At 32.1% G+C, this 17478-nt stretch overlaps 1 protein-coding gene across 1 annotated transcript; it reads left to right on the top strand.

Annotated features, from left to right (window-relative positions):
• Positions 1-5027: 5027 nt before the first annotated feature.
• On the top strand, positions 5028-16231 carry LOC120067115 (lysine-specific demethylase JMJ25-like). The gene is made up of 13 exons (XM_039018536.1): positions 5028-5843; positions 5934-6049; positions 7906-8005; positions 8095-8236; positions 8929-8992; positions 9081-9822; positions 11493-11822; positions 12581-13090; positions 13599-13671; positions 13757-13842; positions 14741-14860; positions 15574-15722; positions 15825-16231. The coding sequence occupies exons 1-12, from the start codon at positions 5208-5210 to the stop codon at positions 15679-15681; spliced, it is 3027 nt and encodes a 1008-aa protein (XP_038874464.1). The 5' UTR covers positions 5028-5207; the 3' UTR covers positions 15682-15722; positions 15825-16231.
• The last annotated feature ends 1247 nt before the right edge of the window (positions 16232-17478 follow it).

Below are 17478 nucleotides of genomic sequence, written 5' to 3'. Positions count from 1 at the left end.
TTTAAAATTAATCATATAGACATTATTTTCATCTCCAAATTTCTTCATTTGTTATCTACTTTTCACCAATTGTTTAAAAAAGCTAACCAAATTTTGAGAATTAAAAAAATAGCTTTCAAAAGGTTGTTTTTGTTTTTTAAATTTGGCTAATAATTCAACCATTGTACTTAAAAAAAATACACAAATCATTGTAAGAAATATGAATGAAATAAATTTAATTTTAAAAAACAAAAACCAAAAACCAAATAGTTACTAAATGGAGCGTAAAAAACTAGTTTTTAAAAATTTGTTATTGTTCTTCTAGCTAATAATTCAAATTTTAAAAAATATTATAAGAAATTGTGAGGAGATATGCTTGATTTTAAAAACTAAAAACAAAAAAATCACATGAGTACCAAATGGGAGCAAATCTGATTTAGTTTTTATAAAGTGGTCTTACTAAATTCAAAATAAAAGACACTGTGGAAAATATTTCACATGCATTTGAAACTATAAAATAGAAACAACCCAGTGTACTATTTAAAAAACAAAAACAAAAAACAAAACAATTGTAGGCTTAATTATGCTTTCATTCTAGGGTTTCTACATAAAAACACTTAAAAATAGACTTATATTACGTTAATGTCTTTAACATTTTATTTTATTTTATTTTTTTAAAAAAACCTATTGATCTTCCTATTTTCACTAATAACAATGGTTATTTACAATTTAACTCTCACCTACGTTATATATATATATATATATATATACACATTATCTCGTCCTCATGCATGTTTTCTCTCCTCCATGCATATATTCTTTCTTCCCATACTTAGCATCATTTCTTCCTCCCTCTTTTTTTTTCCTCAAATTTGATATATACGTGTTCATGGGTTGGGTTGGGTTAAAGGACTTTTTAGACCTAACCCAATTGTTCGGTTTGTAAATTTTTTCAACCCAAATAACCCTCACTAAAAAATGAACCCAAACCCAACCAACCATGAAATATTTTGGTTGGTTCAGGTTACTCGGATCATTTATTTAAATTTCTTTATAAAAAATAAGTAAAATGTTAATATGTAAAAATTCGATTTAACTATTTTCATATATGAATTCAGATTAACAACTCAATTTCAAATTATAAAATGTACAATCATTTTTCAAAGTGCAAAAAAACTATTTTTAAGAATTGTTGAAGAATAAATTATCCAAAAAACTGATATATATATATATATATATATATATATATATATATATATATATATATATATATATATAATATATATATATTAATATATATTATCATTATACATAAGCAAAAAAAATTACATTTTAAAATTAATAATAAGTTCGAATTGGTTTGAGTTATTTTAGGTGACCCATGAACCAACCCAACCCATAAAATTTTCATTTATTTGAACTCAATCAAAAGAATTTATAACCCAACTCAAATCGAACGGGTTTAGTTGGGTTGATCGATTTTTTCGGGTCATCGAGTTTTTTGAACATCCCTAACTATGATATATGTATTCGTTTATTTGATACAAAATAGATTTTTTTTTTTAGACTTCATGTATTATGATATATATAAATTTTGATTATTGTGATTTTTGACTACCTAAATGATACATATGATATATACACTGTGATGTGAATGAAATGTGTGAAGATTTTTATAACGTGGTATATTTCATATATTGGTTTATATTATGATTTATGTTAAGCATTGAATCAATATCTAATTTATAAACCGTAGTATATTTTATATATTGATTATAATTTTTTTAAATACCTAACCAAATGTTCTAGGTATATTTAAAATAACCATTAATCCATAAAAAAGACCACTAAGTTGTGAAAATAACGTAAATATAAAATAAATTTTCATTAAATGCATTTTTCTCTCTCCAAATTGAAAAATTCCTATTGTGATATATGTTTTCATTTATTTGATATAAATGAGAGTTGTACCAATTTATTTATATATGTTTCAAGGTATATTGACAATATTTCGAGGTATATTGACATGCATATCAGAATATCAGGGAATATATTACCGCCACTAAAACAAATAATACTCAAATTACATAATGTTAAAAGTCATACAAAGTTATATCACATAATATTAAAAGTCAAAGAAGTCGTGAAATAGAAAATAAAATAATATGTTTTCTCTCTCCAATTGAAAAATGAAAAAAAAATTGTAATAAACACATTTTCTTCTCTTCAATTGAATAGGAGAAAAGATTATATTAAATTCATTTTTCATTTTCTTTCTCCACATTTAAATGAAAAAAATAATATAATTATCCAAAATTAGCTCTAAAAGTCATCCCTGAAAAAATTAGACGTTTGTAAAATATAGGATATTTTTAGGCTTCCTATCTAGAAAACCCACCATTCTAATTGGTAGGTAGATCAAGATGGAGTAGATCGAGATGGATAAGCATATTGAAGAATATAACCCATTTGAACATGATTTTAAAAAGGTTAATTAAAATTATTTTTATAACCTCTAAAATTATTCTTAAATATATTTTTAATTGTTTAGAATTAATTAATATTTGATTTAACACTTTTGAGAGATACTTTTCCATCGTTAAATCGATTCTGAATAATTGAAAATCTATTTTTTAATATGTAAATAATAATTTTAACAATTTTGGCCAAAGGATAAACCTCAACAGCTAATTGGTGGATCCCAACTTTGAAATCAACATTGCTGTGAAATTCTTGCTTTTTTTTTCTTTTTTTTTTTTTTTCCTGATTTTAAGAATTAGAAACAATAATATATTTCGTAATTATTTCTTATTTTTTGTGAAAAAAAAAAAACTTCATTGATAACCATTTTTTTCTCTACCTTTCATAGTTCAAATAAAACTTTAGTTATGTAATATAAAAATCTGTAATATGCATTAAACATGTAAAAAATTATTAAAAAAAACATAAATTATCAAATACAACTAAGTATGGATCAAATTTATATCCTAGGAGGAACGAGTGCAATATTATTTATGATTCGAGTTATTTGTTTTTTTAACGATATATAGAACGAATCATTTATCTTAAATGATATCAATTAAGGTCTATCTTAATTATATTGCATCGTAAATGTTATGGTTACAAGAAATTAAAGTGATGCTAAAGACATGTTTTAGTAAACAAGATTTTAATTAGTTCCAAGTATACTATATTTAAAATTATATATATAATTCAAATTTCAAAATTAAAATAGTATATAAATATACCTACAAAAAAAAATTTAAATTTTAAAAAATATATAAATATATATCACAAAATCTATTACATACTACATAAATATGTAGAAACTAATCGGGACGGGACTGAAATTTATGTAATATGTTATTATTATTATTATATAAATATTACATAAATTTCAAAATTGATTATTTATTACAAAAGATGATGAATATGTTTACGTTTAATATTTAAATTTAGATTATATATGTGAATAATCTGATTTATATTTATTTCTTTCTACTAAAAACATTTAATTAGCTTTTTTTTGGGCCAAAATTTGAGTCATTAAATTCAAATTGTCATGTAAAACTAACAATAATAACCAATTTAGTGATAGAGTTAATTATTTAATTACAATTTGCTCATTATAGTAGTTTAAATTAATTGTCTTTTTACAATAATAATAATAATAATAATAAATCAAGAAAAAAATTCCCCGCGGGGAACCCGATCCCCGTGGGGAATTTTAGGATAGGGAATGAAATGGAGGAGCGGGGATGAGGATGGGGAATGACATCTCCGACCCCACCCCGCCCTGTGACATCTTAGTCCTAGGTTATTATAGTTGGGTGATGATAGTTTGTACTTGGAGCATAGGTTGCAACCATTGTAGAAAATAATAAAAAAAAAAATGATGAATGTAAAATAGTAAAAACGGTAGTAAATAGTAAATATTGTAGCAAATAGAAGTTTTGAAATTGTGTTAACTGTAGCTAATTAGAGGTTTTGAAATCAAAAAGTGGTTATTATATTTTGATGATAGCTCTTGCCCCCAAACGGCTCCTAAGAAATCATGTCGTATAATAGCTTGACTTTCTTTAAATATTGCAATTATCTAATCACTTAAAAAATGATACTCACACATCAAAACTCTACAAGTTACCTTTGCTTTAAATCAGATGGTCGTGACCTTGACATTTATGGTTTACATTTACCCGACTAAATAACTACCTCACTGTCTTTTCAAATCCCTCCACGACACATATGCATGTTAACTATAATAAAAAACTATCACACTCACGTATAAAAATAATCCAAACCAAATTAGGAGCTATCAACTAATTGTCCTTGACTAGGGTATTCTTTTCACCCTCAGGAAGTGAGAAAAAAATTCCCGGCAAGTTAAATGAGAAACGAGACAGAAAATATATAATATATTTTGTGTAAAACCTTGCCTAAATTTCCATAGAATATAAAGAAGAATTTCATAGAGAAAGGAGACAAGAAAGACATTCTCATCTCAAGGGAATAAGTTCAATCCACAATGATCATCTACCTAAAACTTAAAATCATAAGAATTTCTTTAGTACCTAGGGTCAATCAGGTGGTCACATATGATTAGTTAAGGTGCATAAATTGATTGAGATACTCATTCATATCAAATAAAAAAATAGCCTGTGAAGTTCAATGCTATTAATATTATGATTCATATGAAGGTGAACAAGATCAAAGCGAGTAATTATTTTATTAAGTTACTCAATTTAATTAGGGCTATTAGGCAGCTGTGTTCGAATTCTCCAGTTTTAAAAATTATTATTATTAACGGTCCAACCTCGATTATACAAGAAAACCGGGTCGAACCGATCCATTGACAACCTTACTGCGAACATCGTATTTATGACATGGTCTTAACTTTTAATTACCAATGGATAAATTTCGTTTTTCCATCGGTGGATAAAATTTCCCTCCAAAAGGGAAATTTAACAGCAGTAAGATCGAGGCAAAAAGGGGTAAAAAAAAAAAAAAACCCTCCAAATTTCGGCGCCAGTTTTCGGAAAACAAGTGGACATGTCTAAGTCTACCCACAGTTTCTCCCCAAACCCTCCTCTACTTTTACGATCTTCTTCTTCTTCACACCGCTAGTTTGCTCCAAAACTTCTTCTTCTTCTCTTTCAATTCTTGTGTTTCTTCTTCTTCTTTCTACTCTTTCTTCTTTCGATTCAGCTTCTTCTCTCTTTATTCCTTTCATGGCGCGAGGTAGAAAGCGGCGCCAACCGGTGACTGTCGCCGAGGGTCGGGAAACTGAAGGGAACGTTGAAAATACTGAAACTAATAGCGGGGTTGGTCATGGAGGGACTGAAGTTGGAGTAATTGACAAGGGTTTTTTGGGCGACGGCGAAAACGAGGTGCAATGTGAGACGAAGACGGAAGAAGGGGAAACCCTGCAGCGGAATGAAGGGGAGGACAATGGTGAGGAGCAGAAGGGTGGTTCTGTTGGTGAGAAAAATGGCCAATTGGAACGTAGGGTTTCTACTCAATGTTCGTCGATGAGTTTGAGAAAGAAGGCGAGAGTTTCGTACAACGATGAGGTTTACGAGTTTGATGATGATGATGATGATGAAGAGGAGATTCCTTTTAAAAAGCCTGGGCGAAGGGGTAGGAAAAAGAAGTTATTTTCTTCGAATCGGAATGTATTGGACGAGGAAGAAAAACAGAGTCCGGTAGAGGAAGACGAAGCATATGATGTCAGGGAGAGAAAATCTGGTGTTTCTGGAACTAGGAGAGGTTCTTCTAGAAGGAAACGTGGTGGAAGATGTGCGCTAAGAACGGAAAGTTTTGTTAAACCAGAGGGCGAGAAGAAAATCAATAAGTTGGATCCGGAAGTAAGAACTGACAGTTTGGGAGTTGTGTAATTCTTTGTTCTTCCTTGTTTATTATACTTATGATTGTCTTTTTTCCATGTGAATCAACAGTTCATCGCGAATATATCTTTAATGTGCCATCAGTGCCAGAGGAACGATAAAGGCCGTGTGGTACGTTGTACTAAATGTAGGAGGAAGCGATATTGTATCCCTTGTTTGCAGAATTGGTAGGCAAATTTTCCTTATTTATTTTCATCTTTTGTTTTTGCCATCGTTGCTAATTTTAAGTTAGCAGGATCATACGTGTTTAATTGTTTATTTACTTTGCGTGGTTATAGCTGGCCATTAATTGATGCACCGCTAGTTCGTAGTTTCTCATGTAGACTGCAGTGGTGATCTGTCGATAGTAGATTGTGAGGCCATTCTATCCCACAATTTATGAGATAAATGTGCCTTTTTCCCTTCATAAGCAATAACTTTTCAATCAATACTCAAGAACACCAGAGGATAGGAAAATCCTTTCCAAGCCACGGAGTTCAATTAGAAGCACTCCAATTTGAATACATAACACAGGTGCATTTACAAAACTGATTCCAGAGAAATCACCAAAGAAAACCCAAAGCTTTCTCTTTCTCCCAAATGTTGTCATTTTTCTCCTAGAGGAGTCTCGGAAAATTCTTGTGTTCCTTTCTAATTGTATTTATCAACTTAACGGGAAGGCTGTATACCTGCAGAGAATTTGTCCTGGAGTTTCTTCCAAACTATTAGGAGAAGCATCACTGTAATTTGGAAGTCTGCAGAATTAGGCAAAACCGTTTGTTTGTTTTTTTTTTTTTTTTTCCTTTCTGTTGATTCCTTCCAAGTTTATAGATTTATAAAAGCAATCAATTTTCTTGGAAATATTTTGTTTATTCTTATACTAACCGTGTGAGGCAGAATCAATTGTAGGAATCAAGATATATTAAATGCAATTTACTACAGAATTTGATTTAAGCTTAAAAAATCCAATCCATATGGTCCTATGAATTTCTCATTGATATATTGAAAAGAGGCTATTGATCAAGATACAAAGTTCAGAATGCAACGATACAAAATGAACATATAAATCTAGAGATCTAGGGATCAGTAGGTATACCTGGGCATCTCAAATAGGTTGACCCCTCCATAGCACCTCCATCATATATATGGTCCCTAATAGTTCTTCTGACAGTATCCTGATCATGATAAGTAGAGGACTATCATTAGAGCTATAAGAAGGCTATCCAATTAACACCGGTGTAGGAAATAAAATGGTTGCACATATTACTACAAAAGTACCCAATGACTGACGTCCTTTATGAAGAGTTTTATCTAACTGGGGAAGCCACCCTCTTGGGTAAGTGCACGGAGCATTAAGCTAAAGAAGTTTAGCTTTTTGTTAAAGGGCAGTCACGGTAAAGTGTAGATATTTTATTTCTTTCAGTCCACACTTCACATAGCAGTGCATGGATAGCATTAAGCTAAAGCAGTTAGCTTTTTGTTGAAAGGGTAGACACACTTCAGTTGCAGAAGACCTATTTTATTTTTTTAGGTGATTACATTGGAAACTGTAGATGTTTGATAGCTTCCACTAAAGTTTGAGGGGGTAAGGGAAACCAATCAAGAAGAGATGGTAACTTCTTCATTGCTTCCCTTGCATAGATATCATTATCACCAGCTAGAGACAGTGATCAGTCACAGTTTATGTTCCTAAGCTGAAGCCTGCACTTAAGACTTCCTCACAACTAAAAATCCTTCCAGTACTTGGGACCAAAAAATCAAATAATTTTTATGCTATGATTTTATGGAGATTTGAATTATCATATTGAGTAAATAAACATACTCAATCGAGAGTTTGGTGAACCTACAGAAGCCTTTATCTTGAGTTTCTATGTCCTTGAAGCCTTGAAAAGATTATTCATCTGATGATGTTCTTGTTTCCTAAATCTAAAATCAGTACTTTGGTTAAGTTTTATGTCTTATGTTGCTTTGTTTGTATGGTATATGGTTGTTTCATTCTTCCCTTTCCCTTTGCGAATTACTAGGTGTAATTCTTGTTCTGTAGGTACCCTCATACATCAGAAGAGGCAATTGCAGAATCTTGTCCCGTTTGCTCTGGGAATTGCAATTGTAAAGCATGTTTGCGTTTAGATGTTCCTGTTAACGTGAGCCTTTTTCCGACTGCTTCTTCTTGATTATTTCTGTTCATTTGATGACACTCTCTTTTAAAATGAATAATTCCTTGTAATTATAGAATTTGAAGAACATGGAACCAGTAGACACAGAAGACAGCAAGGTCGAGCATGCAAAATATGTACTATGTAAACTCCTACCATTTCTAAAACGGCTAAATGAAGAACAGATGTTGGAGAAAAAAGAGGAGGCTACAAGGCTAGGTACTTCGTGTTGTCCATGAATTAGGGTTTAGTAATTAACTCCACCATAAGCAATTCTCGTTCTTAGTGTTGTTAAACTGTTGAATTTGGAATTCTGTGTTTTTTACTCTTCTGGACGAATATTTGTATGGTAGCTTATATTTAAGGAATTTACTGTCCTTTTTAGTGCATAGCAGCAACACATATTTTGACCTGGTTTTTCTTTTGACCTTTGTGTAATATTTGGGCCTTTCAATTATTTGAATAGCCTAGTGGTAAAAAGGAGACAGTCACAATAAATGGCTAAGAGGTCAAGAGTATAATCTATGGTGGCCACCTACCTAGAAATTAATTTCCTACGAGTTTCTTTGACACCCAAATGTTGTAGGGTTAGACGGGTTGTCCTGTGAGATTAGTCGATCGTAAGTTGGCTCGGACACTCACAAAGAAAAGAAAAAAAATTGGGTCTTTCAATTATTAAAACATATATTGACCCACTTCTTGTGGTTGATATGCTCTCAGGTTCTTTCAATAGATCATTTAGTTATTTGAACTGCATGGACTATTTGTGAGGTTATTATCAAACCATAAGGATGAAACAGTAATTATTAAATCAAAGGCACTGAATTTTAAAGTTCTCTAAACCATAGGGACCAAATTTGTAACTTAATCTACCATTTTTTACTTCATAATTAAGGGGTTGCTTTTGGCAGGTTTGCCTCTTCATGATCTGATGGTGGAGAAGGTAGACTGTGAAGAAAATGAGCGAATGTACTGGTACAGACATTCTTTATAAGTTTTCTTCCCTTGATACATGTGTAGTATTAGTTTGAGAACATTCTGATTTCAAATTTTTTATTTGCAGCGACATTTGTAGAACATCAATTTTTGATTTTCATCGAACATGCGTTTCTTGTAATTTTGACCTTTGTATCAACTGTTGCCGAGAAATCCGTGAAGGAGATATGCGGTGTTGTGAGAAAAAAGAGATAATACCATATATTAATCGAGGGTTTGAGTACTTGCATGGTGGAGGACATAAAAAAGAAAAAAGAGGTAAAGCCAAAGTGCTTGCCGAATCTTCTCCTAGAGATGACGTGGAATCAACATTCATATGGAAAGCAGAAAAAGATGGAAGGGTTCCTTGTCCACCACCCAACTTGGGTGGTTGTGGTAATGGTTTTCTAGAGTTAAGATGTATATTGGAAGATTCAATCTCTAAATTGGTGGATGAAGGCGAGGAGATTGCCAGAACCCACAAGATAATGGATGTGGATGAAACTGCAGGAAAGTGGTGCTCATGCTTTAACTCAGCTGGTGAAATTGATCTTGAGAGTGGTATGTTGAAGAAAGCTGCTTCGAGACAAGGTTCAAGTGATAATTATTTATATTGTCCTAGGGGCAGGGATATTCAAGCTGGAGACGTAAAGCATTTTCAGTGGCATTGGTGCAAAGGTGAGCCTGTGGTTGTTAGCAATGTTCTTGAAACTACATCGGGCTTGAGCTGGGAACCTCTTGTCATGTGGCGTGCCTTCCGCCAAATTACACATACGAAACATAGTCAACAGTTGGAAGTCAAGGCCATTGATTGCCTGGATTGGTGTGAGGTCAGTTCAATTCCCTTGCTAGAAATGAAATAATTTAAGCTTCAAACTTCCTCCCCCAATTTGTTGTGAGACCGTTTCTCTGTTCACTTTAGCTTGAATATTAAAGGAAACTCCATGCATTGATTCATCAAACTAAACCAGGCACTCTCCCCACAAACATGTGTGCACACACAGAGGGGGGTGGGGGGGATAAAGTTTAACACCCTCCTATAGCCAACAGTGATGACGTTTGCAACCACAGTGAGAGTGATAGGCCCTAAGTGACTAAGGTATATGTGCGGAAGCGTGTGAGAGCAAGGAGAAGTAATACATGTGAGAAGGAATGTGTAGGTTAACGGGCCCTAGGGAATATTGTTAGTTAGAAGGGCCAAGGGAGGGGTATGTAAAGTTGTTGAGGCTATAGGGAGAATTCGAGAGCTCCCCTTCCTCTCCAAATCTCATAAAGAGAACCAAGTACAAAGGAAATTGTCAAAAAATAATTCTCCCTATAGCCTCAACGGCTTTACATACCCCTCCCTTGGCCCTTCTAACTAACAATATTCCCTAGGGCCCACTTAATCTACACATTCCTTCTCTCACGTATTACCTCCCCTTCCTCTCACATGCTTCCACATGTATACCTTAGTCACTTGGGGCCTATCAGAGAGTTGAAGAGTGGCTGAGAGGCGAGAACTGTATTTTGATGGATAAAACAAAGAGGATGGATCAAGGGAGGGAATTGGAACCTGACTTTGGAGGAGAGAATTGCTTTTTCTACATGCTAACATGAGGTGGGAAAGGGATTATAAAATGCATTACTATTTTAATATTCTTCAATTTGTTTTTCTCTGGTTCAATCTGTATAAACTCCAAAATTCAAACTAAATATGGGTTTTCATTTTCCCTTGAATTAAAATTTCTGGTTCAATCAGTATAAATTCTGAAAACCAAATTGAATATTGGCTTTCATTTTTCCTTGAAGTAAATTTTGCGGTATTACAAAATGATACCTATAATTTGACTTGTTGGGTTTGGTTTTTTGTTTTTTATTTATTGGCATACCCCTAATGATAGAGAAGAATGCAAGAAAATGAAATGTTTATATTATTTTGTTTGTTATAAAGCTAATGAAACATGTTTTTGTTGGGATTATCTTGGTAAAGAATTATCTTTATCATTTACTGTTTATCTGATTAATTGGTACGATCAGGAACGTGTAGTTTCTGTCTTGATTTGAAGTGGATTTTAGTTGGTCTGGATGCTCTCTGGTGACTGGATTATGGATTTTTAACCCTTTTATTTATTCTGGTGATTCATAAAGTTTGATAATCGATGCAATGAATCTGTAAAAATTACATTTCTCTTATTGTATGGATGAAGCAACTTCTTTAATCTCAACCATAAATATTCAGCGGTTTTCGGCTCAGAAACATCAAATTGAATTCGTAGTTGAAATTGTGTTCAAGATCTATGTCCATTTAAAAAAATTTGAACTTTAGAGATAGGGTCCAGATTCAATTTGGCTAATATTTCTTTTTTCAAATTGATGTGTCATTGCTTCCTTGCTCCTTAATACTGAAATGTATCAATATTTCAGCTGGGCAAGCATTTCCATTATATTATTATATTCTAGGGTATATAACTTTATTTTTTTTAACTATGTAAACTGATATGCACTTGTTAAATTGCAGCTTGATGTCAATATCCACAAATTCTTTATTGGTTATACAGATGGTCAGTTTGATGCAAAATTGTGGCCTCGGATACTGAAACTCAAGGACTGGCCCCCATCTAATCATTTTGAGGAATGCTTGCCCCGTCATAATGCTGAATTTATCAGTTGTTTACCTTTTAAGGAATATACACATCCTTCTAAAGGCAATCTAAATCTTGCTGTTAATTTGCCGGATAAATCTCTAAAACCTGATATGGGACCTAAGACATATATTGCTTATGGAGTTGCACAGGAGCTTGGTCGTGGGGATTCTGTTACCAAGCTTCACTGTGATATGTCTGATGCAGTATGTCAATATCTAATTTTCTCTCATCGTAGAGCTATATTTATTTTCCCTTTTGAAATTGAGATAATCAGTATCCCATTCTTTGTGGATTTGTTATTTCCAATTTTTATCATTCACAATACAAGCCAGCATTAGATCATCTATGACATTACACGATCAGTTTTGTTGTTGCGTAATATACAGATTTACAGATGTCTCCTTTCAGTTTCTGCATCCTACAATTTTTTAAGAATCTGTGTCTCGATCAGTTTAGAGGGAACTTTTCTTTTTAATTAATTAATTAATTTTTTTTTTTTTATGTTTTGAGATTGTTTGAGGGAATTGGTTGTTTGAAGAGTATTCTATCATGTGACTCGGTAATTTTTGTTTGTGCTGCTGCCTGAAAATTTGTTCTCTGATGAGGGACTTGTTTGGTTGATTTCTTAACTTTGGATAATCTTTAGAGTTTTCATTATTAAGTTTTCTAACTTTCAAATTATCTGTCATGACAACAGAAATTTAATTGTTGGCCTTCATTTATCATCATTTAAGAATTTTGGTTAGCAGATTGTTTTAAGATCTTCTGATCATGTTTGATTGATACTGGTAAGAAACGGTATATGTTCAGCTTACAGCAACAAAAGTGAAAAAATGCTAATCTTATTTCTTTGATGATTGCTATTACTTGTTATTTTACTTTAATGCTTACCCTTCTTTTAATGCGATTGTTTGCTTTGTTTTTACTTGAATTAAAACAATTTTATGCTGTCTTGTTTCAGGTAAATGTTCTTACTCATGCTACCAAGGTCACACTTCAGCCTGAGCATTTACATAGTATCAAAGAATTAAAAGCAAAACATCTTGCACACGACCAGGAAGAAATTTATGGTGCTATGACAGATCTTAATATTGTTGATGAAAGCAAGTTTTGCATTGACCCCTCTAGCATTTCCGAAAATGGAAAGGAACATGTTTGTGAAGTTGGTCATCAAAACAATAATTCAGTATTGGAGGATGCATCAAGCCCTAAGAGAGGTGATGAGGAAGAGGGCGATCTTCGAAATTTGAACAAACACAATGGAACTGGCCCTGATGAGTCTGTAAAGGTAAATCTAGCCGAAGAAACTTGTAGCGAAGCGAAAATATCAGAAGAAATGGGAAGTTTGGATGTATCTGATGGTGGTGCACTGTGGGACATTTTTCGTAGGCAAGATGTTCCCCTACTGCAGCAATATCTCAACAAGCATTTCAGAGAATTTAGGCACATTCATGCCGGTCCTGTACCACAGGTTACTATGATCATCAATTGGACTCTCTCTCTCTCTCTCAAAAAATTTATTTAATAATTCCAGTATTTTTGGGCTGAGCTACCCTTCCATAGATCAATGTTATGAAGTATCCTTGGCTTATTTAGACCTATTATTTATTCCATTTTGAAATAAGAAAAAAAACACAATTCTCTCCTATCTGCCCAAATTTCTATCAGTTGCTTTGAAGGAAACACAAAGGAATCTCCTACTTTGTGATACTTCTAGCGAGTTGATCAAAGTTGGCCATTTTGCATTATATTTGAATTGGCTTCTTTTGAATTAAGTATACATTAGATCTAACTTATGAAATAATGTACATTTCTATAAATTTGATCTGTTGTGGATCTTGACAAGAAGTTTCATACCAAAACTATCTGCACTTCTGTAAGCTTGTCTATATTATAAGTAGTGTATTTTTAGGTTAAGATTTATACTTTGTCAAGACATTTCCCCATGTTTATTAGGTGCTCTTGTTTTGGCAATCCAGGTGTTTCATCCCGTGCATGATCAGTCATTTTATTTGACTTTGGAACACAAACGAAAGCTCAAGGAGGAATATGGTTAGATTGTCGCGTTTTATTAGGCTAGATTTTATTATTACCATCAATCTTGACAATAATCATTTTCTGCTTCCATTTTATACAGGAATTGAACCTTGGACATTTGTCCAAAATCTGGGAGATGCTGTCTTTATTCCTGCTGGTTGTCCTCATCAAGTCAGAAACTTAAAGGTAACTATCGTGATCTTTAGGAACTGGTTGATGTAATTGTTTGGATTTTAAGAGTCCAGAGATATAGTTATGTTTTTTTTCCTTGCATGCTTTAAGATACACTCGTCTAGATAGCAGTTCTGAGCAGTAAGTTTATTAGCTCATCCTCTCTTTTTTCTCTCCCTTTTTTGAGAGTTCAACAAACATGTAGGGGTGGGGATTCAGAGTGGTTGTGGGGTATTCGAACCTCTCCTCTTGGTTGAACCAACTTTCTTATTTAAAAAAAAAAAACTCGGTTTGTTTTTTAGCTGATTCTTCACCAGTTGGACCTTTTGGTCTTACTCTTACATTTCAAGATTGTTAGTTCATTATCTATTTATTCTGAATCGTTCAGTAAATTAGAATATATGCCAACTTAAAACAAATATTTCCTATATTTTTGAACTAAAGCATATTAGCATCGCATCCAACAAGTATTTTATTTTTATTTATTATTTATAAAAGTTGTATTTTACATACAAAATTGAGTTTCCATTAACGATAATAGTCTAGTTGTCATTTTTGTGAAAAGTTCAGATGCGTAATGGCCTTAGCGAATCTAAATCATATTATCAATGCCATGATCTGGAATTACAACTTGCCAGAGTGCTCTATGTTTATTTTATTTTTAATTTTCCAAATAGTCGATCAAAAAATGCTGTTCACATTAACATGGATAATTGAAGCAGTTGCATAAATGGGGCCTTCAGATGATTTTCAACTTTTCGTGGATTAAGAAAAAGGGATTTAGTAGTAGTTGATGTTTTAATTTATCATTGAAATATCTTGTTCGAACAAATTTTATGTAATGATTAGTTTCCTTGGCTAAATCCGTGCATGGCTATTATTCTAATTACGTTCCAATTCATGTTCTCCATAGTCATGCATAAAGGTTGCTTTGGACTTTGTGTCACCCGAGAATGTTAAAGAGTGCATCCACTTGACTGAAGAATTTCGCAGGCTTCCGTCAAATCATTGGGCTAAGGAGGACAAGTTGGAGGTAACCCATTATTACTTGCCATCAGGCTCTTCTATTCGCTTAAAATCTCTAACAATGTTCAAACAAGTTGTTTGGTTAAACTTTAGTCTTTATTAGAGTAATCCTTTAGAATTTTTTTTTTATTAGATAGAACCTATAAAATCTAAGAAGAAACATGTTTCGGCCCCCACTTGATAGCCATTAGTATTTTGTTTTTGAAAATCATGTCTTTTTCTACAATTTTGCAGTCAGAACATCTTCTCTGAGTAACCATTTGAATCCCTAGCCAAATTACTTAAATAAAAAATAAGTTTTATTTTATTGATGTTTTCTCAAAACCAAAAACCAAAAAATAAGGTTCTGTTTGATAACCATTTGGTTTTTTATTTCTAGTTTTTAAAAGTCAAGCTTGTAAACACTCCTTCCACCTCTAGATTTCTTGCTTTACTATCTACTTTTTACTAATTTTTTTAAAAAACCAAGCTAATTTTTGAAGATTAAAGAAAGTAGTTTTTAAAAACTTGTTTTTGTTATGGGCTTAATTTTCAAAAACTAAAAACAAAATGAAATCTTAGTCAAACGGGATCCAAAGAATTATCAAATGAGACTTTAATGTGTTGTTGAAACATATTGTTTATGTAGCTGTCTAGTAACCTTTTTATATTTTCAATGGAAGAGTTTCGTCTCCCATAAAATTGGAAGCAAGTTTTTAGTATGACTTATGCTTGAAACAGGTCAAGAAAATGAGTGTTTATGCTATGAAAGAGACAATTGCTTGTTTGAAGGGAGAGAGCAAGTGTTCTTTTCCACAAAAAAAAAGAAAAAGGGGGAAGAGCAAGTGATGCAGACCAAGATTTGTCTAATATAGGATATTTCTTATGAGGTTAGTTAAATTATTCTGAGTTACCACATTTTTCTAGTCCTAAAGATATATTTGTCGATGTTTAAAGTTGATTTTGATTTATCGTTTGAACTGGGTATACAGCCTTGGGGTGATCCTGTGAACAGAAGACTCTGCACCAGGTTTCAGTTGGTATAAAAGATGTTTCATCCTGAGCCTTTTGTGATGCCAACTATTTTGTAGCAATAGAACTATGCCCCATACATTTTGTATAATGATTCATTGGCCCTTTTACTCACATGTATGATATAGTTTAAGAGTAACTAATGCCGCTATGTCATTTATCAGCGATGAGAATTCGGGTATCGCTTTCGATCTTTTTGGCATTTTTTGTATAGGTAACATTACTGGCCATAATGAGAAAGTCAAATCCACAAGCATGTATGTTTTGGAAACTTCACTCTCTATGGTAATTGTATTTTCCGTTAGGTCTGTATTGTTTTCGACGGTTATTAGGATGAATTGTACTCGGGCGTTGTGTTTGGAGCTAATTCTTCAGATATGTACGATATGAATGATTGAATCTTTTTTATTAGTTTTTTAGGGTTTTATACCTGTAATTGGAGTGAAATTGCAATCATGAACAGAACTGAGAAATGTTGGGAAAAAAATAGCATTGTAGTGTGGAAATTCTATTCTATTTATTCACGAATGAAAGGAGCGTATACAGTAAATTTGTTGAGGAATATTGCATGAATTCAAACATACTAGTATTAAATAATGGTAATGAACTAAAATGTCTATGATTTGAAACATTTGTTAACAGTTTCATAGCATTCTTAACAACCATCTTTGATTTAGCTTAACAACGTATGCTTAAAGTTCACTAAAAAAATGGAAGAAAAAAGAGAGTCGTAGGCTCAACCGTAAAAGTTTCAAATTGGAATCATTGTACTTAAGAAAAATGTAAATGATATAGGCATAATTTAAAAAAAAAACAAAAATAAAAAATAAAATATTACGAAACGAGGTTGAGAATTTTAATTTGATAAAACTGAATGTTTAAACCTATGGCATTGGTTAAATTATAAAATATATTTATTCCTTCAAAATTTGCAAGTTCACCTGTGGCTTTGAAGTTGTAATACAGAAACTTTGTTCTTATGAGGAAAATGGAGTCACTGCACATCTTAATATAAAGATGTTATGATGTTATTAGAGAACGTATAAGCATCTCTCAACATATCCCTTAACATTCATCTAATAAATGATTATTTGATTATTTAAATTCCGTTTCATAACTATTTTGTTTTTCACTTTTCGTTTTTTAAAATTATATTCATTTCCTTTCATTTTCTTACCATGGTTTGCATCTTTAAATATATTGAATGTATTAGCCAAAATTCAAAACACATAAAGTTCTTAAAAACAACTTTTTAGGCCACGTTTGGTTTCTATTTTGTTTTATGTTTTTGTTTTTGAAAATTAAGCCTATATCATCTACCATTTTTACCATGTTTTTCAAGTACAATATTGAATTCTTAGCTAAATTCTAAATTCCAAAAACAACTTAAAAAATTATCACCAACATTTGATTTGCTTCTTGAAAACACGGTAAAAAGTACATAAGCAATTAATTTAGAATTGGAAGAGATATTTATAGGCTTCATTTAAAAAATTATCATCGAACAAACATTAATTATTTATGGTTTAAATCCTATTTTGGTCTTCAAAGTTTGAATCTTGTTTTATTTTGATTCTTAAACTTTAAAAAATGTCCGTTTAGTTCCTAAACTTC

This window comes from Benincasa hispida, chromosome 12 (assembly GCF_009727055.1).
Source record: "Benincasa hispida cultivar B227 chromosome 12, ASM972705v1, whole genome shotgun sequence".
NCBI lineage: Eukaryota > Viridiplantae > Streptophyta > Magnoliopsida > Cucurbitales > Cucurbitaceae > Benincasa > Benincasa hispida.
This window is presented reverse-complemented; position numbering and strand designations above follow the sequence as displayed.

Excerpts from the sequence above, each read along its gene's own strand:
- LOC120067115 (XM_039018536.1), top strand. The coding sequence starts at position 5,208 with ATGGCGCGAGGTAGAAAGCGGCGCCAACCGGTGACTGTCGCCGAGGGT. Across the intron at positions 9,823-11,492 it reads ATTGCCTGGATTGGTGTGAG|CTTGATGTCAATATCCACAA; the intron begins GTCAGTTCAATT and ends GTTAAATTGCAG. Across the intron at positions 13,843-14,740 it reads ATCAAGTCAGAAACTTAAAG|TCATGCATAAAGGTTGCTTT; the intron begins GTAACTATCGTG and ends TGTTCTCCATAG.